General features: G+C 44.4%; 1 protein-coding gene across 5 annotated transcripts; it reads right to left on the reverse strand.

The window, feature by feature from the left end:
* Window positions 1-865: 865 nt before the first annotated feature.
* LOC142805182 (uncharacterized) lies at window positions 866-22,795 on the reverse strand. Of its 5 annotated transcripts, XM_075891167.1 has the most exons (15): window positions 22,531-22,668; window positions 21,627-21,762; window positions 19,560-19,987; window positions 15,804-16,317; window positions 15,384-15,424; window positions 15,216-15,294; window positions 14,875-15,020; window positions 14,449-14,604; window positions 13,645-13,761; window positions 13,254-13,321; window positions 12,921-13,055; window positions 11,596-11,798; window positions 6,080-6,222; window positions 5,728-5,788; window positions 948-1,089 (listed from the first exon to the last, which is right to left on the reverse strand). In XM_075891167.1, exons 2-14 carry the CDS (start codon window positions 21,697-21,699, stop codon window positions 5,777-5,779), a joined length of 2,115 nt encoding a protein of 704 aa, XP_075747282.1. In that variant the 5' UTR covers window positions 21,700-21,762; window positions 22,531-22,668; the 3' UTR covers window positions 948-1,089; window positions 5,728-5,776. The 5 variants fall into 5 exon arrangements, with proteins under 5 accessions (XP_075747280.1, XP_075747281.1, XP_075747278.1 ...); XM_075891165.1 differs by lacking the exons at window positions 5,728-5,788; window positions 22,531-22,668 and adding an exon at window positions 22,703-22,795 and having other exon boundaries at window positions 866-1,089; XM_075891166.1 differs by lacking the exon at window positions 5,728-5,788 and having other exon boundaries at window positions 866-1,089; window positions 14,458-14,604.
* Window positions 22,796-23,288: the final 493 nt, after the last annotated feature.

The raw sequence follows: 23,288 nt of genomic DNA on the forward strand, positions 1-23,288 counted from the left end.
CTTCGGACTACGAGAGCGCAGCAGAGAAGAAAAAAGAAAAGAAAATCACACGCTGGGAAGCCGACCGCTCTCTTTGGGAGCACGGAGAGGGTGAAAACACATTTAATAGCCCGGCACACACTTTGTAATTTAGTATTGCTGGCACCAAGAAACACTGACTAGCTTCTTCACAAAGGCACCAAGTCACGTCCAGTAAAGGCACACACCGTACAGACCGTGGATCCCCCAGCAACCACCAAATGAAAAAAAAAAAAAAAATGCATGCAAATTAATGCAGCGTATAGTCCAGCAACAGGTTCCCACAGTTACGCAACGGAACAACAGGGCCCTATTTCACAAATTCCGCAATGTTATACATTCTGTAAAGTGTAACGGGTAATGGCACGACTACTTAAACACATAACAGGCTTCATCTAGAAGCCAGACACTAAGCAGTGCCTGCCACATTCTTTTTTTTTTTTTTTCAATCATAATAATGCAAACATCTGTGCAGAAAAATTTTGGACCAGGCAGATGCACGTACACACCACTCTGCCTTGAAACTTTGAAGACAAAAAGTGGCATAGCCAATAAGGGAAGAAGAGGACAATAAAATAAGTGCCTCACTGGTGGTCTTTCTTCCCATTTGCACTAGCTAAAGCGACTAAAGCGCATGACGAAGCAATGAGGAAGACGTGAACTCCGCACACGCTGCCATTATCCACGCACTCCCATGTTGCAGACAAAAAACAAAAAAGGAACACATTCCAAAAAAAAAAAGAAAAGGAATATAAATTTTTCTGCCAAGCTTTGCCTCCCTTGTTTTCTCTGTACACCGGACAGGGGCCAGTGAAACCAGCTGGCCAGCCAGCAACTGTAGCGGGTGTGACGGTGGCGTGTGAGGGCGGCGTAGATTCAACACCAGGGGTCAAGAAAAGGAGGCAAGTAAAGAAAAGAAGTTCGTGAGGCACAAATGAGCAGCAGCAGATGAGTCTGTTGAGTGATCCCATCAGGCTTGGGCAAATGGACAGCTCTCTCCTCTCCTCAGACCCTCCAAAGCCGGGTGGTGGTGTGTTCGTTGCTGAGCCGCAATGTGTCTATTATTGATTCCTGAAAGAGCAAACAAATAGGTCTTAAAGAAAGAGTAAAAAAACTTTTTCTTGTGACATCAGCACCATCACAGTCACCCATAATCACTGTAAGAAACTTTATTAAGATTTTTCTGAAGTTCCTGCAGTGACCTATACGCCAAGTACACCTAATGAGAATTATAAACATACTGTATTTAATCCCTTGCATATAGGCACAGCATGAGGGTGGACTGTCATGAATGCAAGGCAAAACAGAAATACTTGGAGGATGCTTAAGCTGCACACTGCCTTCTCACTTACTTCCCATACTTTAATTATCAGGTAGACAAGTCAACTGTGCCGTGCAAGAAGGAACGTCCGTGCACTTGGCACTGGCCATTTTAAAGTACTCGAAAAATTTTCTTTATGACGCATCTAGGAGGGAGGGACATTAAGCCAGTTGATGCAAACGCTAGTTGATGCAAACGCCAGTAGGCGCCACTCGTGGCGTTGCTGCAGCTGTTTCTAGTGGGCGTGCCCGTATGGGCTGCTTCAGACACGGTTTGCATGTGCTTGTCGTGAGTAAGTGCACATATCTCTTGCGACGCTACTTCCAATGTTGGTTATCTTTTGATTAAAACACATTTAGCCGCCGTGATACAAAGTTGCAGAACCCTTTTTTTTTTCTCTCTCTCTCTCATGCATTACCATGTAATATGCTGAAAAGAAAACTGGAATCTCAATGCTTTGCTCCTAGCTGCCACAAGCACCAGGCATCAAATTATATCAAACTCAGTCGGTATACATAAATATCCGCACTACAACCTGCTTTAGGCAGATGTGCTAACAGCACTGCTTTGAATGTAATTGTATGTTCAGCGTGTAATATCAAACTTTCTTGATCGTTGTGAATAAACAAAAAGAAACACCGATGCGGCGAGTTTGTTCTAAGCGTCATGCGTGAGGGCATGAGTTAAAGATGTGGCACGTTTATTTGTTTTGCTAGAAAACATAATTATCAGGTTTAAATTATCAAAACAGCTTGATCTAATCAGGCACGCCATGAAATCAGGTAAGGGAACGCCGGAATAATTTTTGTTTGGGTGAAGCTGTATAACCAATAATAACGTAAGGAATTTGTACGATTATGAATATGCATCGGTCAAGGCGGTTATTTAATTGTATGTCATTTCACATATTAACGAAGTGCAGACACCACTGTGCACTTTTATGTTGCTTGTGAAAGCACATGAGTTAAATGATGTGCTGAATATTGCACCACACAAGTAAAACAGGAACAGATAAAAGCTGAGTTTGCACAATGAATAAAAAAAAAAATTTTTTTGAATAACCATGCCACAGGCTATGTCGCGAAGTGCGAGCTCAATGAGCCCGTAAGTCCGCAGCCATTTATTTAGCAGACATTGTCATACAACAGTATAACCTCATTGCAGCAGAACTCCACAGTGAAGAAGATTTTGGTCTCTTCTAATAGGAATATGTAAAATCCAAGAACTATTACAACTTTTATGTGAACACTGAATGTGTCTGTTATAACCAGGGAGAATTACCAGTCATAAGCGAATTTCTCCTCAACCTCGACATAAAAAAAATGATTTTTTTAAAAATCATTCTTTTCTGCGACCTTTTTTTAAAATCTGATTCCCAATTATCTTTACTAAAAACTTTTGCAAAAGCAGAGATAGTAAAAATTGATGTGGAAGTAAAAAAAAAAGAAAAATGACTTTTTTTTTCACAAAATTAAAGCTCCTAAATGACACAATTGTCACAAATCGCACTACTTAGTGACATGTTCACACTCGTTATGCATGAGTCATGATTTAGCTAAGGCTTTCGCACTCGTTATGCAAGAGTCATGATTTCGTTAAGGCTACTGCAAGCGAAAATTTAGGTATCAGATTACGACAGCTCGCCGGACTCGTTGCGAACAACGTAGACGCACGTCTTAGTCTCGCTGCAATAGCGTCTCGTTGGAGCCGCTGCTTATCAGTATTCAAACCTTGGGACGAAGACCACCGTGGGACCACTCTTTATACTCACAATTGCACATGACGTCCTTTGAACCATCGAGCATTCGGCCACGCACATCAATACCGAGATTTCTGCTCAAAGTCGTGGCTAGGCCTTAATTCGCTCCGAACTTTGTGGCCAAAACTATCACGTTAAAGGACACACGAAAGCGAAGAAGCCATAATGTGTTTTATCCAAAGTGACCAATTACCTTCCCTGGTGGATCCTCGGAAGCTTGGATGGGCATTTTGCGCATTGACGGCCATCGATTTCACGCGTGAGCACCCCAAAACGCAAGACCTTGCAAGCATGCTGTGCCAATTTTTTGTTGCCTCAGTTTGGCATAACTGAACATTAACAGACCGCAGATAAGCGGCCTTCGTTCTTAAATCGGTACGTCGATATCCGTGGTGAGCCGTTCCCGCCCAGAAAGAGACCCGATGTTTGAGTCGGAAGTTATTGAATTTGGGACGTCTGCAGTAGAAAAGTCTGCTGTACCTCGCTGGCCTCAAACTTTTGTCAATTACATCCAAATGTCTGTTATACCAGAATCTGTAGTAAACGAAGCTCAATAAATGGATCAGATAGGGAGGTCGACATAAGGACACCAATCAGTATGTAGTATCCGAAAGTCTGTTGTAAGCAGATCTGCTGTAACAAGGTTACACTGTAGCGCGTTGATATGGTTTTCATAAGCTTTCTAAAAAGCGATCTTTTGTACAGCTCTCTAAGCACTCGCTGCATACAAATGCGGCCGGTGAACTAGAATAAGGCGCAACAGCTGCACCTGATGGTGTCTACATAAAAAGGCATGCACGTTCCTTCCTAGACGCGTCACTAGGAAAACTTTTCTAGTAGTACACTATACTGGCCACAGTTAATCCTCCTAGTGCGCCTACAGGAAGTACAGCCATGAAGTACCCACTATGCCATTAATTCCTACTTTGATAAGCAGCCCAGTACCCACTTCACATCTGTAAGGCAATACAATCACCTATGTCTGCACACATTGTTGATGATGAGGCTGGTGATAACTATGCCTTGTAGGATTGCTATCAACCCCTGTAAAGTCGTTTGCCCCCCGTGGCACACACACATCTCGCAGATAGGCCACATTTAGGGTTCACAGCCATCGAGCGGTAGGTGGCACAGTGCTTGCGAGAGTTCATTATCAGCATCATTATGGTTAGTGCGGTAGCGCTAGCAATGCCACCCTGCAGCGAGGTTAGGTAACCACACAAAAAAAATTAGGGAGTCTCTTTCATGCGTGGCAGCTGATGTACAAGGTCATCTCCTGACAGTGTTCCACGGGATGCAGCAACGTTGAGCCATCTCCAGTGGGTCCCTCACGATGAGTCGAGCACCGGCGTTGCCACCTTCACAATACCTTGAACTATTTGTTCTTAAGTTGAGTGTATTAGTAGAATGTTGTGTAAGGTTGTGCTTAGCATGCTGATCACTAGAGATGTATTTCATTGGGCTGGCGATATCGTCGATGTAGAAGTGGTTCAATAAATGGACACAGTCTTTAAGCTTAATCGACTCTGTCTACTGTGTCTGTGTGTTCCGAGAGCGGGCACTCATTTCGAGACCCCCCAGCCTGAATTCTTCCTAACAGATAAGCAGCTTTAGACATCACACGCAATTCATAGGCATGACATCCGGTGTGATTCTACGCTTTCCACTAAGCAATATTTATGCAAATCCAACTTTTTGCCCAACATGACACCTATACGTCTTCTTCAAGAGATGTTTCAAACACTGGCAAGCCTCTGAGCTAGAATACCTACACGTACGCCATGACTGAAACCTGGCATAGGTCAGCCAGGTTTCAGTTCTGGCTCTTAACCCGATATTTATTCATCGTATCCATCGAGATTTGTTGTTCACGGACTACGACACTGTTTTTACCTCGCTAAAGATTGTATAATTCATTTAACGGCTCTTTAATACCTCCACTCCTGCTTGGGCCCAATTGTGGCCTGCAGTATTAATAAATGAATAAATAAACACTGACACCCCATTTTCTGCGGCATAGGCTCAATGGTGCTACGATGGTGTTGGTGTTCGAAGCGGACAAGCAACTTGCAGCACAGCTCATTTTCGATCTTAGCATGCCTGCAGAAAGCACGCAACTGTGCAGCTTTCTAAAACTGAATGATAGACATCACGAAAGTCTATCAATAAATTTAAATTTCCATATAAGAGTGAATTCACCCTTTTGTACAGTAATTTTACGCAGTCATTAACTACCAAAGCAGACAAAAACATTGAAGTCGCTGATCATGCATCCTCAAAACAGCAATCCACATTGCACCAAAACATATACAGAACACATAGAGGGCCGAAAATTGTTCGATCCAACAAAACGTAATGCCATGCAGTTCTGAATTTGTCAATTTACATATGCCATGCTGAGGACCTGAATTACGTTTCTTGTGTCTAAAACAAAACCTAATAGACTATGCACAATCAATTTCATTTTTGAATTTAGTAGACACAATGCTAAAGACATCGCATCTACAACGTGGTTATCACAAATGGTGGCAGCAAACAATGAGCATTTCAGGCTGTTAGAAAGAGCACAGCAACGACACAACGGGCACTACGTAGTTTCATCACACATAGTTCACACCCATGCGTTTACCTCATTTTGCTCGACACGAGTCGATATGCCCATCAAAGTTGCCGGTGATTTAAAAGAAAAACTGCAATGCAAAAAGTTGCACATATTTAAAATGACTTCACTAGAACTGCAACCAGAGCCGCAAAGCTTTTTTTAAAACAAGACTGAGCAATTTGTTTCGGAGAGCTCGCCACACAGCTGCATGCAAGTTAAAACTGTGTGAGGCATATACTCGTGATCAATTATTTCTGCCACATCTACAGCCTGCCAAAACTGACACTAATCCAAACATTTACAAAAATTTCACTGCAACAAAACCTTCAAAATACATGAGCATAAGCAATGATATTGCACAGGTACATGTGGTACTGACCTTGTTGGAGAGTCGGGACCCAAACTCCTTGAGCTGTTCGTCGATGCTCTTCTTGGAATCTGAGCACTGTGATTGTGATACCGAAGTGCTTGTTGCACTAGTTCCCGCTTCACTTGTGACCACCCCGGAGAGACTAGAAGAGCCTGAAACAAGTTCCATTCCATTTGTAAGTGCTCTCCACTGCAGCAGCGATAAAGACTAAACACAAATAGAAGGTAATCGCAAGTCAAGTTGTATAGGTTGTACAAGGCGTAACAAATCTTTAATTATGACAAATACAGGTTGGCCAAATGTTAACACAAATATGCTAGTACAGTCGAACACGGTTATATCGAACCCACATATATCGAATTTTCGGGTATATCGAACTCGTAAGTTGTCCCCTTAAAATTCCTTTCTAAAAGCATAAAAATTCGCACGTGTATATCGAACAGTATTTTTACCCGCTTTCAGATATATCGAACACCGCACGAGCTGCAAGGTATGCTTCGGCACTCGCCACTCGCCACGCCCTGGGATTTCTACGGCAGCACGGCTTCGCATGGCGCCAAGCCTTCGTCAAAACCAAAAACGCTTGAAAAAAAGGTAAGGACGAGAGGGCTCAGACTGCACAATGTCTAACTTGCAGAATGGCTTTTTTTTTTTTTCGTTTCTCTTTTTCTCTCTCTCTCATGCTTTCTCCGCGTACCTGTTGGCTCGGAGTCGGAGAACAGGAACGAAGGAGACGACGTCTTCCTCTTTTCGCCTTTTATTTTATTTTTCGTTGCTGTTTTGCGAGGTTTGATGAGCCAACCACAGCTCGCACCTTTTGCTGTTGCCCTCACAGGTGGGCAATGCCTCGCGAACACTTTGCTTCTGTTGTCGCGTCACCTACGTACCATCACATGTGCAGCGTTTCTCTTTTGCGTGTGTGGTATGCAAAACCGCTGCGGACTCCTTAAATTGTCGACTTCTTGTGTAGCTATGGCCAGCGTCTAGAAGCACAATGCCCTTGACTTTGCGACGAAGTTGAAGGCTGTTCAGCGAGTTGAGGAGGGCAAGAAATTTTCAACCGTCGCGGATAACTTCGGGATACCACGGAGCCCTCTGAGTATCTTTTTGAAGGACAGAGTAGATATCAAGGCAAAAGAGGTGGAGCAGCAAACGTTGGGAGCCTGTCATGTGCGCGCTTCTGCTCATGGGAATGTAGAAAAGGCCCTCTATGCCTGGTTTTTAGAAGTGAGCGCGAAGAACATTCCGGTGGATGGCCCGATGCTGATCGCCACAGCCAAATGGTTTGTCGCTGCACTCAGTGAAACAACTTCGCTGACAACACTGGGTGGCTTCACCTATTTAAGCAGCGCTCCTACATCATCGGCAAAACCAATTCTGGCGACAGCGAAGCTGCCAGCAGCCAGGACATCCAGCTGTGGATGACGAAGGAGTGGCCAGAAATCTCCGCAAAGTTTTCTCCTTCAGAAATTTTCAATGCCTGGCGAGACGTGGAGACGAACACAGTGGTCATCTGCTTCCGCAATGTAGGCTTCGAGACGGCGTAACTTGCGGAAATTGGTGAAGACAACGACGATGACGAGCACATAAAAGAGGCGCATCGCGAGTTGTCATCCCGCTTGCTGGCAGCAGTTCCGCACGAAGTGTCTGCGGACGACTTCATGGAAGAGGACTGCAATGTCCAGGCTGTTGCGAGCCTCGCTGATAAGGACATAGTAGCTGCGGTTGCAGAGACCCAGGATGCCCAGGCCGACAGCTCAAGTGGGGCTCTTCGATTTCACGCCTCTGGCGGCTCTCAGGCAGCCAGAGCTAGCCAGAGGGTCAGCCAGCTAGTTCCGGTCGGGACAGGAAACAGCGTCGTGGCCAGCTGTGTGGGACACCTTCGAGACAACTCGAGCTGTCCGAAGATCGTAAAACCGAACGCTGGGACAGCCAGCGTAAACGTAAACAAGCTCAACCGTCGTGGCAGCAAACGAAACAATGCGCGGCGTGTGCCTAGGTTTTTTTCCTGCATTGTCAGCTTGGAAATACGCTAACCTCGCCGAAAAGCTGAAATATTATCCTCGAGCATACGCACCTGGGGTACGACTTTGTACGCTCGCACGATCACTCGCTGCATCCGCGAACGAAACAGCCAGCTGACGCACGCCACCTCGAGAACGATGCAAGGTGAGCTCCCGCGACGCTGATGGCTTAAAAAGCTAATGTCTTTTTAGTGCATGTTACAGTCACTGCACAACATGACGCGAAAGTGATCGTGTCGCTAAAAGAGCTCGAGGATATATACCTGCTCAGCTATCGCGTAGTATACGCGTTGACCAACTTACGTTTTAAAGTTTAGACATGCGTAGGTATCGGTACCACGAGTACGCATCGTATCTAAAATAAACTTTTGCATGACACGTTTTTGACTCATTTTGGGACTTGCTTGGGCCTGTTTTCTTGTCCTAAAAGACACCTAACAGATGTTGTGTATATCAGCTTTGATTCGACCTACTTGGTCATAACCGAACCATACATATTGCGTGGTATTATTATGAAGTGAAAAAAGACAAAGCAAACGATTAAATAGGCAACGAAATGTGTATATACATTTCTAAATCCACCTCCTTTTTTTTCCCTCGCGTCGTAGCATCATACCACATATGCTGGCCCACGGATCAAAGTGCACTCGCACGCCGTTCGCGACCGCGAGCATCACACACTTGAAGACAACAGACGCGATCTAGGGCCTTCTTTCACCAAAAATATTGATCGAGCAGTGAAGTTCTAAGAGGCTCACGCACACAAACATACCACGGAGCGAGCTAGTTCGACCCACGATGTACTATTTGCTAAATGCACAGAAAGCAGACACGAATCCAAAAACGACTTCGGAAAAAAAAAAAGAACTTCAAAGTTGTCTTCATGCGTGCGTATGAACGTGTAGTACATAACGTTGAGGCACATGCATGACTCAGTTAGCAGGCAACAGTTAGCCGCGTTGTTCACAGGAGGAAGCTTCCCGGAAAACATAACAAAAGCGATGAACAGTAGCTTCAAACACTTGCCGCCACTTGGAATCGTCTCATCTCGCACGGCGGAACAGGCTTCAGAATATAACGCCACGCATCCGTCTTAAAGAAATGGCACCGAGCGAGTCTTAAAGAAATGGCACCGAGCGCGTATCGTACCTTTTCGCCGCCTGTTAGCCCGAAACCTGCCCAAAACCTTCCAGAGAGCTTCCACGACTAAATTGTCCTGGAAGTGCCTGGCGACCCTCGAGCTCCCCACGGGTGGCCAGAACCGTCCAACCCAGGAAAAACGAATGCCAACTGGAAGTGCGCCGCGGGGGGATAAACGACGCGAAAAACGACACGCTCTGGCAGCCCGCGGGTAGTCAGAAGTGGAAAATCGAAGAGGCCGGAGGATCGTCCGGATGAGGCATTGGCTACACAAGCAAACTCTGCCGCTGAAGTAGTGGCAGCATTCGGTGCCATTGTCGTTGTATCCGCGACATGGAGGGAATTGGACTGTCGCACCTTGACAGCCTTGATAAGATCGAAGCTAGCGTCCTCAACTTCATTTCAAAAAAGAAGAAGCAGGCCAAGAGAAGCTTTTTTTTTTTTATGCAATACAGTCGCCGACCGATTTTTCGGACCTGGCGGGGACCGAAAAAAAGTACGAAAAATCGAACAGTCCGAAAAATTCGTTTTCGCCAAAAATCTGAAGTTTATTGCATCAGGCAGGTTTAAAAAAGTCCTTGATGCTGCCTTGCCTCAAACTACGCTTGGAGGCAATTTGGTTTGCCCATATTTGCGCCAAGGTGACATCGTCGCCGTAAACGCTCGACAAAATTGTCACCGCGTTGGCGATCTCCGCCGCCGACGGCTGCGGGCGGTCGTCGTTGTCGTCATCCGAGCCGCTCTCCGGCTCCGGGACAACCTGGTGAAGAATTTCGTCGTCAGTGGCCTCCGCGCACGCTTCTTCACACCACCTGACTCCCGCGATGGCACAGATGGCGGAGCCATGGCACCGAGAACACAAAATTCGATGCCGCAGATAGCCGCTGCGAAGCACACAACGTCTCGACGCTTTGCGACACAACACGTGCAGAATGGCGACTGAAAAAAGCTGCAACGACAATAAAAGAATCCTTCTTTCGCCTCCTCCCCGTGCGATGTGATGACGATAGTGCTGACTGAAGACGAAAAAACGGCATCCATCACCGCGTCTTTTAAAAAGCAAACACGGCCTCCGAAACTTAAAATATAGCGTGCGCATTCCAATCTCGGAGGCAGGAAAGGCATCTGAAGACCAAGCTTAGTCAAGCCGACGGAAAATCCAACATGGCGGCGTTCACAATGGCTTGGGGCGTGGCACAAAACGAGCGATTTAGTCCGAAAAATCGAACTTTCAGGGGCAAATTCGCCCGAAAAATCGGTCGAAACAATGCATTAGCTCTATGGGATCCCTGACGGTGCATTTATGAAGTCCGGAATATCCAACAAGTCCGAATTTTTGGAGTCCGGAAAATCGGTCGGCGACTGTAAATCATTCTGTTGTGGCGTGTGTGCAGAATTAGTTGTCATTCTTGAATGTGCCTATTGTAGGTGATGATCTGCTGCAGGTAAGCTCTCGGGGCCTCTATTTTTTTAGATTGAATTTTTCATACATCGAACTTATCGCCATCCCCTTTGTGTTTGATATATCCGTGTGTAACTGTATATGAAACATTAAGCATTTTGTCCTATTCTAACAGCAAGAAGTTGACAAGGCAGCCTTACAAAAGAATTTATGTGCGACCTGGCAGAATATCTTTACAACATGGACTCACTTTGACTGCTCATGCAATCTGACAAGCCGTAACCCGTTCAAAATTCATGCCAAGTGCATTACAACTTTGGATGTGGGAAAGAAGACAATACATGTGGCAAAAGAGAATTCGGTGGCAATCTGGTATCCCAAACAACTCAAGAGCATGTGAGCAAGCCTGGTGCAGCATTTGACGGCCGTAAAGTGACAGCGGCATCTACAGCTGCCAAATCAGCCGTTAAAGTTCTGTGCTTCCCTTGAAGATGCTGGCTGGGATTCAGTTCTCGTCTTGGTTCATCAAGTGACAAACAAAGTCAGGTTGTCTTAGTATGTGCAGGTACGTATCAACAATGTTTGGTACTATAAGAATGCCAAATCAAGTTTTGAATGTGTTTTTTGAAGGTCGGAGGTTCGGATCCAGCCAGTGGCAAGCTATCTTTTTGTCCACTTTTCTTTCTTCACACTTACATTCCAATTACTTCTAATAACGTCCCCTATACTTCTCTTGGCATCATTGTCTGCTAGTTCTCATTAATCCAGTTTCAGAAATTCAAAAAGTTTTTCAGATCCGAAGTGGTTATGAACCTCAATATTATTGGTTGTGCTCTGAAGTGATGATCATTGCTGGGTCAACAGCTATCCTACTAAAATATATTGAGACATCTACTATGCATGTGCCAAAAGCATCTCATCCGAGCTTGGTCCACAGGTAACAGTAGTGGCTTTCTCACCAATCTCGTCCTTGCTGCCCGTTCTGCGATGTGCCGTTGTCCCCGTGGCGGCAGAGCCTAGCGTAACTGATGAAGCTGCTCGGGCATGACGTGGTCGCCCCATTACGGCGCTCTGCAGTACCGCATCTTTCTCTTGGGAGTGCTGCTGTAGTACTCGAATCATGGCATCTTTCTCTGCGAGTCGCGACTCCAGGTCTTTCAACCTGCACACAGCAAAAGGGGGCTTAAATCGTATGCTTCATGACGGCGCAAACACTTGTGTTGAGCAATACCTATAGGCCTGTTCTTCATGGCTAGTCAACATGATTCAAAGTTTCAAATCCTGCCTAGGGATCCAAACTAAAATGTTGCCATGGAAACCTCCCTCCCACATTTCCTCCAGCCTTTTTAGACAATGGCATATACTGCTGCTCGAAAATGAAGTACGAGCGAGACAAGTTTCAATTGGCTGCTTTCTTCTATTTTCCGTGATTTTAGCAGGATTTAAGGTCCTAAACAGAGTTGAAGCGTGGGCTCTATAAGAATATATATACAAAACCGTGTCTCCTACTGGAAAGAAGTGTTGGTACTCAATAACCTCCCAGTTGTTTTCAGCTGCCACAATTACTCACCGCCACAAGCAATGAAACATGACTGTATATGAGTGCAAACTACAGCTAAGAACACCACCTACCACATTTACACGATTGTAAGTTGACACAACTGTAAACCAAACCCCCTAAAATCACAAATAAAAAGCTAAAAAACTTTATTTACATTTTAGAAGAAAACAATCGAATACTGTTGTGCCAAGCTGGCTTCACGGCAGTGCTTGAAAGCTGTGCATAAAAGCTGCTTCGCAGAAATACATGGGAATCATTATCGAAGGCATGACAACATAAACTAGTTTACGATTTTAGTTTAACCCCCAACTTTGGATATAAAATTAAGACAAAACGGGTCGACCGAAAACCACATACGTATGATACTAGTAGCACTAAAATAGCATTTCCATATGATCATTTGTGGAACATTTTCAAAAGGCACCTGGATTTAATTGAAGCTTTCTGTCCCTTCCTACCTCATTTTGAAGAGAAAATCAGTTTTACAATACCTTTTTAACCAAAATTAAGTAACTTTCCTTGAAACTTTTGTACAGTAAAGCCTTGTGAATTGTAAGACACTGGGATTGCAAAAAAATCTTCAAATTGTGCTAGTGTTTCTTAACATATAATTAGAAAAAACAGGATGCAGGAAACTTTCAATTATTTAGAGTAATCGGACACGCTAGTAGTTTATGGCTTCAAGGATCATGTTTTCCAGAATTCCCCAGCAAAAGCACTTACTTTCCTTCCTGCTCAGCACACTTCCGTTGCGATGCATAGAGCTCGTCCATCTGCTTGAGCTTTTCTGAACGGACTTGAGCGATCAGCTTCTCGCTCTCCTGGGACGTACGCTCCAGTGCCGCTATCTTGGCGTCCCTAAGAGCAAAACGAAAAGAAGTGCAAGATGTAGATGTTAAACACCTTCATGGTGGAATTTCATGTTACACAAAATGCAAAGATGGACATCATGCAATGGCGGACACGTGATGCTCAGGAATTGGATTATGTAGGGACGTCTCCACTGAAACGCCATCTGTGAAAAAAGCTAGACGCTATGAAACAGCAAACACTTACTTGGGCACAGAAGCAGCGTCCACAGCAATTTGGCGCATTGTGCTTTCCTCCAGATATCTCTGCTCCCACTACAGAGAAAACAAAACGAGGCTTACAATCGTGCCTCGGCACCTATATACGAGGAGCTTTTTTTTTCAAAATGGGCCAAATCCATAACCGAAACTAGCTCGAATAAGGCTCTATTGGCACATACATACTCTAACCTTTTCTGAAAAACATTACTAATAAATTATTAACAATAATTAGTCATTTATTATTACTGTTCTAGAGGAACAGGAAGGCATATATGTGCCAAAACAGCCTTACTTAGGTAGTTACGATTTTGGATTTGGCCCCATTTCGAAAAAAAGCTCCTTATATGCTTTTGTATTTCTTTGAGCCACACACCCACCTTTGCCACTTCATTTTCCAGGCTAATTATCTTCTCCTCGTACTCTCTCAGCGTCTTCTTGAGGATCTCCACATCTTCAGACTCCTTTCTAGCATTGCTAGGGGACTTGCCATCAGTCTGAGCGAACAAAAATAACAGGGGTTAATTAAAAATGACCATATCGGATGCAGACTCAACACAATCTGCATAGCAGGCAAATGACACACCGCTTTTGATAAGCACTAGAACTTCCAGGTTGGAAGGAAGCGTAATTCCTGGAACTGCGCCGATATAACTGCTGGTATGTAAATGAAATTGCTACTGCAATGCTGCTTTTGAGTATTTTTCTACGAGTGTTGGCTGATCGAGTCACATTTCGACACTGTCAAAGGATATGAAATTGGTATCCAAAATTAAACCAAATATTCACATTCAGATGTTACCTGATTAAATGCCAAGTACATTTTTATGAGTTCCAAAGTGACAGCATTGTGACAAAGATTTTTGATTAAAGACATATGCAACGTTGTGTCCAAATACTCAAACTAACAGGGGTCAAAACGATTAATATTTAAAAAAAAAAGCAAAAGCTATGTAGACTTCGAAAACGGGTACTTTGAGGGATGTTTTTTAAGTACTCATCAAAACACCCTAGTAGGCCATACATGCAAGATTGTTAGTGAAACGAAAAAGCAAGTAAACAAGAATCGGTCGAATCAGAATCGTCTGAACATGCCTGTCACGACAAAATGAACTCTGGCTTACTGATAAAGTGTCTGAACAAGTAAAAAAGGACTTCCACATTGCATGTCGCGAGACACGCACACAAGCTACCTTAGAGGTGAGGTTCTCCACATCCCGTTCCAGTTGGCTTCGGAAACGCTTCTCCATCTGCAGCCTGCGCTCACTTGCCACCTGTATTTCCGCTAGATGCTTCTGAAGCTGACCAGCGCGTTCCACATACAACTGCTTCTTGCGACACTGCATAGAAAGGACAAAAAAAAGGGAAAGGAATGAAGTAGTGAGACAATTTGTCAGAGAACTGAAAAGTGAGCCAGATTCATTAAAGATGTGCCAATGCTTAAAACTGAACAAACCGAAAAAATATCATGCTAATCTCGTGTCAGAAAGACCAACGAGCAGTTGCAATGTTTAGCCCACAACACTCTCTCGTGTGCATGCACACGCGCATGCAAATAGACAGATTACATATAGAGAAACCCTTCAAGAAATCATAGTGCCAGTTCCTACCTCTTCTTCCAACCTGACCACGTTCGCTTGTGCATTGTTCAGTGCATTGTCGAGGATATCGATGTGGTTGCGCTGCTCCTGCAGCGTCGCTCGTTGTGCCTGTAGCTCGATCTCTTTGCGCTCCTTCTCTGCAGTAAGCTCCTTGTCTGCGCAAAGTAAAATAAGAAACATGTACGTGTGTGAAACTCGCTCACCCAAGATATCACAAGCACCACGATGATGGAACATGTCTCAGTGACATGCCTCTCCCTGAATTGTATGCATTCACACGCACCCAAGTCGCATAAAATCTAGTGTATCTAGCATATACGAACATGAAAATAATGACGGGAGGCACTTACTTTGCGTGAGAAGCTGCGCAATCAGAACATCCCTCCTGCTGACTTCCTTCTTCAGTTCAGAGTCACCGTGATCTGGCAGCTATGATTTAAAATGCGAGACACATTTGAGAACTCCTGGAAGTACATAAAAGAAAGAACGAGAATAGAGGTAATCATCACGCTGCTTACCGATCGAATGGACAACTGTGTCAGCGTCGAATCCAGTTGCTCTGCACAAGTGAAGTGAGCAAATACAATCTATGAAAATCCAGCTGTATATAGAGATGGTGAAGCAAAAAACTTTTTTTTTCTTTCTCCTTTTGCTAATTATGAGCACAATGATGTCTAAAAAAACAAAGAAACAGATTAGAGTTGTTTGTACAATTACCTTATTTATATCAGGTTAGTTTCGGCAAATAGGAATCACGTATAGCTTAAAAGCAATTCTGGCAAAAAAAAAGAGCTTATCTGCGGAGGCTGCACTGGCTACCTAACAGCACACCTACACTGCCTTACTACTCTTTTCTGAAATGGCCCTCATGCTCTTTTACAAAACAATTGCAGGAATACATAGCAATTTTCTACTTCGAGGTCAACGTGAAGGCGTACCTTTGAGCCGGCGCGCAACCTCTTGCGACTTGCCGAGCTCCCGTTCAAGGCGGGACTGCATGGCAGCGTTCAAGCGCTCGCGCTTGTCTGCCGACTGCACCAGGCTGTCATGGTCGTTCTTCAGCTTCTGAAGCTCCAGTTCCAACCGCTGCAGCCGCGATGCCTTGCTGTAGTACAAGTCCAGCTCAGCCTTCAAAGCACTGTTCTCCTCGAGCAGCTGCTGCACAGCCTGCACCGCAGTCTCCGGCTCCAATGTCATGGCGCTTCCACTTGGGCGAACGTGAACTTGTTGAAGCTGCTGTTGCTGTTGTTGCTGCTGCTGCTGTTGTTGGTAAAGAAGGGCAGCTGCAGCAGCAGCCATGTTAGCTTGCTGTTGAAACTGTTGTTGCTGCTGCACCGGGGACTGTTGCTGCGAGAAAGTGCGGGGTGGCGATCTCCTGCCTCCGCTTGCAGCCGCCTCGAGGTCTGCTGCAGTTGTCTTCCAACGAGGAGAGCTACTGCCTCCATTCACAACCTGCAAGAGCAAACATCGGGAGGATTGTCAGATACTAGTTGAAATCATGTGGCCATTCAAAAGTACACGCACGTGTTTCCAGAAAAGACAAGTCTATGAAAAAGGAAGGGGCAAGGAATGAAAAGAATTGAAGTAGAGAGATGAGACGTGAAAGTCGGTGCAGCCACAAGCCTGGTCTGCGAGATTTATAGCACAGCATATTGGAGGCTGCTACTCCCTTAAAATTGTATAACTGTATTTATTCAAATATAGGTTGACCTTTCCTTCCAGGAAATGTCACTCATAATTAGCTATCGACCTATTTTCATAACCAAAGAAAGCCTACCTATATTCGAAATCAAAGTTCTTACTTTAACACTGGCACATCCCTCAAGTACATTTGCAGTATATTTACCCACCAGAAATATAAAAAAATATCATTAAAAACTTGAAAGAAAACGTTTGGAGATCACGACGAATGCAGCTGACTGCAGTTCTGGCTCAGCCACTGCAGTTGCATGTGCCAAGATCTTTTGTAGACAAATTAAACCGTTGAAATTAGAATGGGAACTTCTACAAAACCACTATCCCTGTATGTAATTTCATTTTTACCAACAATTGAAGGTGTTACAGAACTAAACATACACAGCACATTTGCATGACGGCTCACAAACGCAAGAAAAGACAATGCAATCAAACTGCAGGAGGCATGGAAGAGTCTTAAACAATGACAAGCATGCGTGATAGCTTTGGACAATGCCAAAAATCTCAAAGGCCATACTTTTGTTAAGTACGTGCAATAAACCACAGCTACCTTCTTAGAATTGAAAATACACATGACAAAGGATATGCTTGTTGCTCTGGTGAATCTCACAGGTGATTGATTTAGTGCAGGCTTATAAATAAAGGTGCATCTGTTCCTGGAAAGTTACGAGTCTGCCTATATTCGAATAATCTTTTGTTCATTTGTCGGAGAGCGCTATGTATAGGGATCAACCTGTGTACGCACCCAACATATTTTCGATTAAATACAGTAGGTCTACATGAGATGCATTAGATATACAATAGCTCACACTAAGTTCGTGTTATGTGCGTGCGTAGTGCACAGCGAGGGTCGCCGGAGCTAAATAGGTCATGACAACCGCACGTGGAACAACCAAGCATGAACTAAATGCTCCATACAGTACGACTATGTTGAATTTCAGTTAAATTTGTTGAAGCGAAGACCACGATTTGCTCTACTGTTGAATAGAGCCCAAGAAGACAACTACTGCCTGATGGAATATTAACACTTCATAACACAGTGTCCACATAAGTGGACAAAACAATGCTAGTAAAATTTTATTAGAATGGCCAGCCTATGACCTTACAATCCCATTGGAATGTTGGCATTACTCTAGCATGCAGTAATGCCAAGACTTCCAAACAATTTTTAAAGGCATCGGTTACCTAAATCACACTCCATTGACAACTTTTATACACCTAAGTGAACGTGAGGGTACAAAGAGTCAAGTACAGCTGTATGGCACAGTCATATAAACACATATTGTAAGGCTGGAAGCTCCATAAACATTATGGAGATTGTTCGTGTACATTATGGACATACAGTACAGTGGCATAGTCATAGCAAAGAAGGAAAAGATGATAGTGTAATAAAGGTAAGAACTTCAAAACAAGTGCTTTAATAATATAATGTGCATTTCACGTCGCACTTTGACTCCTTTGAGATGAACCAATACAGGCTGAAAAACTACTGCGTGGTGGAAAATAAATATTACCGTGCATCATATCATTCATCGCAAAGTGAGAATGTTTCAGGTTCTAGAGCCTGAAGGAATCGAAAATGTAACTCAAGCAACACACATCATCACACTTTCCTTCTTGCACTGCATGTGCATATAAACTTACAGATACAACATGCTCATCCCTCTTATGTCCCCCAACACCCCCTGTCTTTCATGAAGTGATGGGATGAGAAACAGCCATTTAGAGGTCCACATGTACTTCACACATGTGAGAGTTGGAAAATGTATTAAAAACAAATGAGAAATAAAGAATACACGTCTCTTTCAGCACCTCAAGGTGCATAAACTCTACAAAGTGACAAGCTATTACTTCCTGTACAATTCAGTTGAAAATTTTCGAAAGAGAATCGATGAAAGAGAGTACCAGTTCTACCACATCAACATATACATAGCGAAACTTACACTAAAACACACTCATTTGCAGAAGAAATGTATAAATATTGCCATTCTTAAAATAGGATCACGCTAGGAACAAAGTGAGTGCAAAGCTACATATGTTTGCTACACGCTTGCTGCATACCTTAGTTCTGTGTCTAACACAGGTGGCATAAAGTGAAATGTAACAACAACAAAAAATATATCTACACCTGTATTAAGGCCACACAGTCAAAGCACAACGGCAAAAAGGGTCCTTTTCCGTTGTTTACTCAACATGAGCGCTAAAGCACAGATCTTGTTTTAGTATTCTGGCACATTTCTAGCAAAAGTATTGCACACTAAAAAATAGCTCCCAAACATAATTGATTCTCCCCCTTGTTTTTCAAAAGTCATGAGCAATGCTGCAAAACGGCATTTTCTGCCTCCTGCTATCACTTGCTTCACAAGTGATAGCGAGAGCCGGAGCCATGTCATAAATGTTTACCTTTAGATAACGGAATGTTTATTTAGTTACTTAGAAAAACCTTACAGGCCTTGCAGATGCAGTGTAAGAAGGGCAAGTACGAAGTAAGAACAACTCAGAATCTATTTTATAGTCTATTATTTCTAGTCAAATAATTTTGTTATTCTAGTCATATAACTTTGAGTATAACAACTTAAAACAACAGCATCACTTTCCTGATCAAATAAATTTTTTTTTAAAAAAAGGGGGCTGCAAGAACATGACAAAAAATGGACCAGTGATAAGTGAGAGGAGCGTTGTAATTGTGGTAGCGGTGATCAAGCCATCATATAAGATGCGCAGCACTGAGACATTCCACGCTTCGACTTATAATGTGCAATCTGCCACAGCTTCGTCATTACCACCACAGCTATCAAGAAAAAAGCAGTCCAAGGAGGCAGGGACAAGGTAGACACAGAACAGTGGACATCTAGTATTACCTTTTTCTTATTTGTTTGTAAACTTGCCCAAATCAGGGTCCTTCTAGCACTGCCTCCCTCAAGGGAAAGACACTATTGATTCGTCAGCTCACGTCACAGGTTCGTTCGAAGAGAGACAAGCACAATATAGCAGCTTACCTGGCTGAGGTCGTTGTGAGACTGGGAGAAGGAGAAGCTTCCTGTGGAGCCCTTGCGCCCGCACTGAGGATCCTTGTGCACTTCTTTGGCGAGGTGCTTGAGCACTTCCGACTGGTCCAAATAGTGCTTGGGTATCTCGGTGATTTCTCGCACCGGCGCGGCTGCCGTGGGCAACAGCGGCACACATTTTCCGGGACTGGTTTCGGGCGCCTTCCCGTAGAACGGCGACGTAAAACCATCGATAGAGCTGTTGTTTCGAATCACGAGAGTGTTCGAACGTGAGCCAAGCTCCTCCTCGGTGATCGCCGTTTCCTCCCCCTGAGGTTCCTGCCGCTCCCCGCGTCTCAGCGCCACTCGCTCTTCAGCGCTCAGGTTCTCTGTCGATGTCGAGACGTCCGTCTCGCTCCCGGAGCAGCTTTGGCAGTAGCCTGTGTGATGACAAGTTGCAATGGAATTACACTAAAGAGAAAAACTATATTTCTCATATTATATTACTTAATTGCTCTCACAATGCCAAAATCACCACGCTTGCTGCGATATAGCACTTAGTAAGAAAGAAAATGCAAAAAAAAAAAAGTGCGAGTATCGTGGTCACATAAAAGTTCCCAGACCCAACACCGTGAAGTCATACATATTGACAAGAGTTACTCAGACCTGAATCATTTCTAATTGGTAAAAGTGAAGCACCTCAAGGCCTCAAGGGGGCCAATAATTTGACATGCCAAGTTCCAGAAAATTTTGCCGGGCCAATGCCACCCAAGTACTAGAAATACTCTTTGAAATCTGTGAAATCAAGTGAGAGACTTCCACACGAAATTGAAAAATTAAAAGTTTCAGCTTGATTTTCTCTATTATGAAAGCCATGATAACAAAATTTACATAAGAAATTTTGTGGTGTAATTCGTTGGACTAGACTGATTGATTGTTCCATTTTAGCATCCATTTAACAGCAATTATCGAATGTCACAGCTCATGGAAAAACTGCAAATCAATGAAAAGGCGAAAATGTCGGTTAATTGTTTTTGAACCATCCTGTTGTATAGCCACTTGAACATACATTGACATTTACCTACAGGCAAAGCATTGTGGACAATGCACTATGCAATATTTAGTTTAATATGCACTAAGAAGTCAATAAATGGTGATTAAATGGGTTGCTCGTGATCAATACAGAAAGGCATCATAATCAAGCCACATGGCACCTATATAAAGGCAGCATACTCAGCCAAACAACTTTGTTGCATCAATTTGTCTCTTCTTGATTTTGGTCAACTGCAAATTCATTATAACCCCTTAGCATATGGCATGTCATGGTTAATAGCCATTGTACAAGATCATACATATTGCCTAACACCCTATCAACCACGTTCGATTTCTAGATCTGAGCAGAAATATAGAGCTTAGTGTGTGCCTGATGCCTAGCATGTGAAACAGGTACAAAAGGTACACGTCACACTAAAAATGAGCCAGCCCATCATATTATTCTAGTCACGATTTTGCATACTCTACTAAATTAATGGCACAGTAAACATCTCAGTGTGTCAGTGCTTACGCACCTAATAAAAGCTGAGCAAGAGCTCTGAACTAATAAATGATGATTACAGTGGAGCAGCACACAATGGAAACGAAAGCACCGTCCCGCAACATCATGACGCAAAGTCCGAGAAACTGCTCCGATGGCAGAAAGATACCGTTTTTAATGTATGAGTACACCATCTGATGATAATTTCGTTTAGCATAAGCGTGAAACGGAATTCCCGTTGCAAAGGATGCCATATGCGCGAACTTCACTGGCATTACAAGAATTCTGATAAACACTCAAATTTCGGAAATCTTGCAGTTTGACATGTTCGTCGAAAACTTCTGCAGAACTGGCAGCGCATCCATACAACTGCTAATAACTATGTCGGGCCATGGAGACGCTGGCCGAGGAAGCACTTTCACAACGCACTATAGCGAAGACCCTGCTTCGACGGGAGCGACTGTCGAGTACGTGATCGCTTGAGTGAGCGTACTACGTGAACATCGTCAGAAGACGCAGTGTGAGCAAACACGCGCAGTACTCACTGGATTGGTAGAACGGCGCCTGGCCGTTGTGGGCGGCGTACGACGTAGTGAGGATACTACGCACAGCTTTCATCTTCAAGCGTGGATTGATATCGTACCGAGTTCACAGTGGCATCCGGTTGATCACCCGCGCATGCTGTAACAGAGGCAAAGAGTACGCACATGCATGAATAACGGTAAATTAGATCACTGAATCGGCACCGCTGTAGTTTCCCTTTAATGTATACCGAATCCTACAATGCGAACCGCAAGCACGCTAACGATCGCCAATTAGCTCTGCAGCGTGTCACTTCAAAAAGGGAGTGATTGCCGATATCAGTGCGAACAAACGACAACAAAAACGCGGGACGCAACCCGAGTAACGCACTTTTTATCTCAAGAATGCGAGCCGTGTTGGTTGTCCCGGGGACACCAAGTGTACACGTACGACTTCGCCAAGTACTTAACGCGCACATTTGAACACGCAGTTCATACTAACGCGAATGACAGCTCGGAGATGTAACACAGGGGTTGCACGCAGACACACGACCTCCAACCGAGCTTGCGCCGTCGAGACCCTGGAGGCCACACTGTCTTCCTCAATGTATGAAACGTAGCACGCTCTGCTCCATTTTCGTTTCCCGCACGGGACGCATAAGGGCCCGTATGTGCTGGTCACGGGGCAAGACAAGAGCGATCGTCGCAAACACACCTCACGAGGGACCCTCATGCACACTAGTCGAGTCGACACATCATCCAAAGCATCCGCAGTCCGCTCGGGCGTCCACGATTACGTGCGCATTCCTCAGTCAACTGGCTTTAGGCCTATCCTCGTCGCTCGTGATGGGGGTGCTCCGGGGCCGCTGTAGCGCCTTCCGTCCCGTGCTCGCCAAGCGGGCAACAGAACACCACTGGTGGGGCTTACCTAATGCTGCAGAGTTGTTCGTCGGCTTGGGTCGAAGTCGTACGCGTTAGTCGGGTTCGCGAGAAAACTCAAAAATGAGAGCGCAGAAACGAAACGTGTTCGAGCAATAAAGCACACTAAAGACACGGAAAGAAAAGAAATGTTTGGAATTCGCCCACGGATAAACGCTTACGAGGAGGAAGGAAGCGCATTCTCTCCCTCTGGAATTTCAGGCTTAGCGCAGGGAGCAGCGACTCCCGGGGAGTTGCGTGCAGCGTTGGTTGCGCTGCGAAACCGGATGGTGCCTACTCCGGCGCTTTTCGCTACGCGTCAGAAAGTAGTTCTCAATGTGAAACGTAAAACTCTTATTAAAATTGAGCCTATAAGCACAGAAGTACACTTTTTATTTCGTGGTTTAACGCGTACAAATTTACAAATTTTAGTTTATTGAAATAATTTAGTACTATTTTTATGTCCGTCTAGCTCGAGCGGAACACGACAACGTTCGCGCATTTGCGCTCTCTTTGCATTGGCTGGACGGGGACGAGCGAGGCTGTAAGTTCCGTTACGCCGCACGGAACTCTCAATACGGAGTTTAGAGTCACGCGTCGACGACTGACCAATGAAAGGGCGCTCAGCGTGTCTTGCTTTTGGTTCTGTTTTCGTGCGTAAGAACTCCGCTGGCTAGCAAAGCAGATGGCTCGTGCTCGGTGATGCCGTAGTGGCTGCATGTGCGCGCAGAGGATGCGGAGTATCGCCTTCTCTCCTCTTTCGGCGAT

Source organism: Rhipicephalus microplus, chromosome 1, assembly GCF_043290135.1.
Source record: "Rhipicephalus microplus isolate Deutch F79 chromosome 1, USDA_Rmic, whole genome shotgun sequence".
Lineage (NCBI taxonomy): Eukaryota > Metazoa > Arthropoda > Arachnida > Ixodida > Ixodidae > Rhipicephalus > Rhipicephalus microplus.

What these genes read in the sequence shown, in the direction of transcription:
- LOC142805182 (XM_075891165.1), bottom strand. Translation starts at nt 21,699, where the DNA reads ATGAAAGCTGTGCGTAGTATCCTCACTACGTCGTACGCCGCCCACAAC. An exon ending in CTCACAACGACCTCAGCCAG is followed by an intron (nt 16,318 to 19,559) that starts GTAAGCTGCTAT and finishes TTGCTCTTGCAG; the next exon opens with GTTGTGAATGGAGGCAGTAG. An exon ending in TCACCTCTAAGGTAGCTTGT is followed by an intron (nt 13,762 to 14,448) that starts GTGCGTGTCTCG and finishes TTGTTCGCTCAG; the next exon opens with ACTGATGGCAAGTCCCCTAG.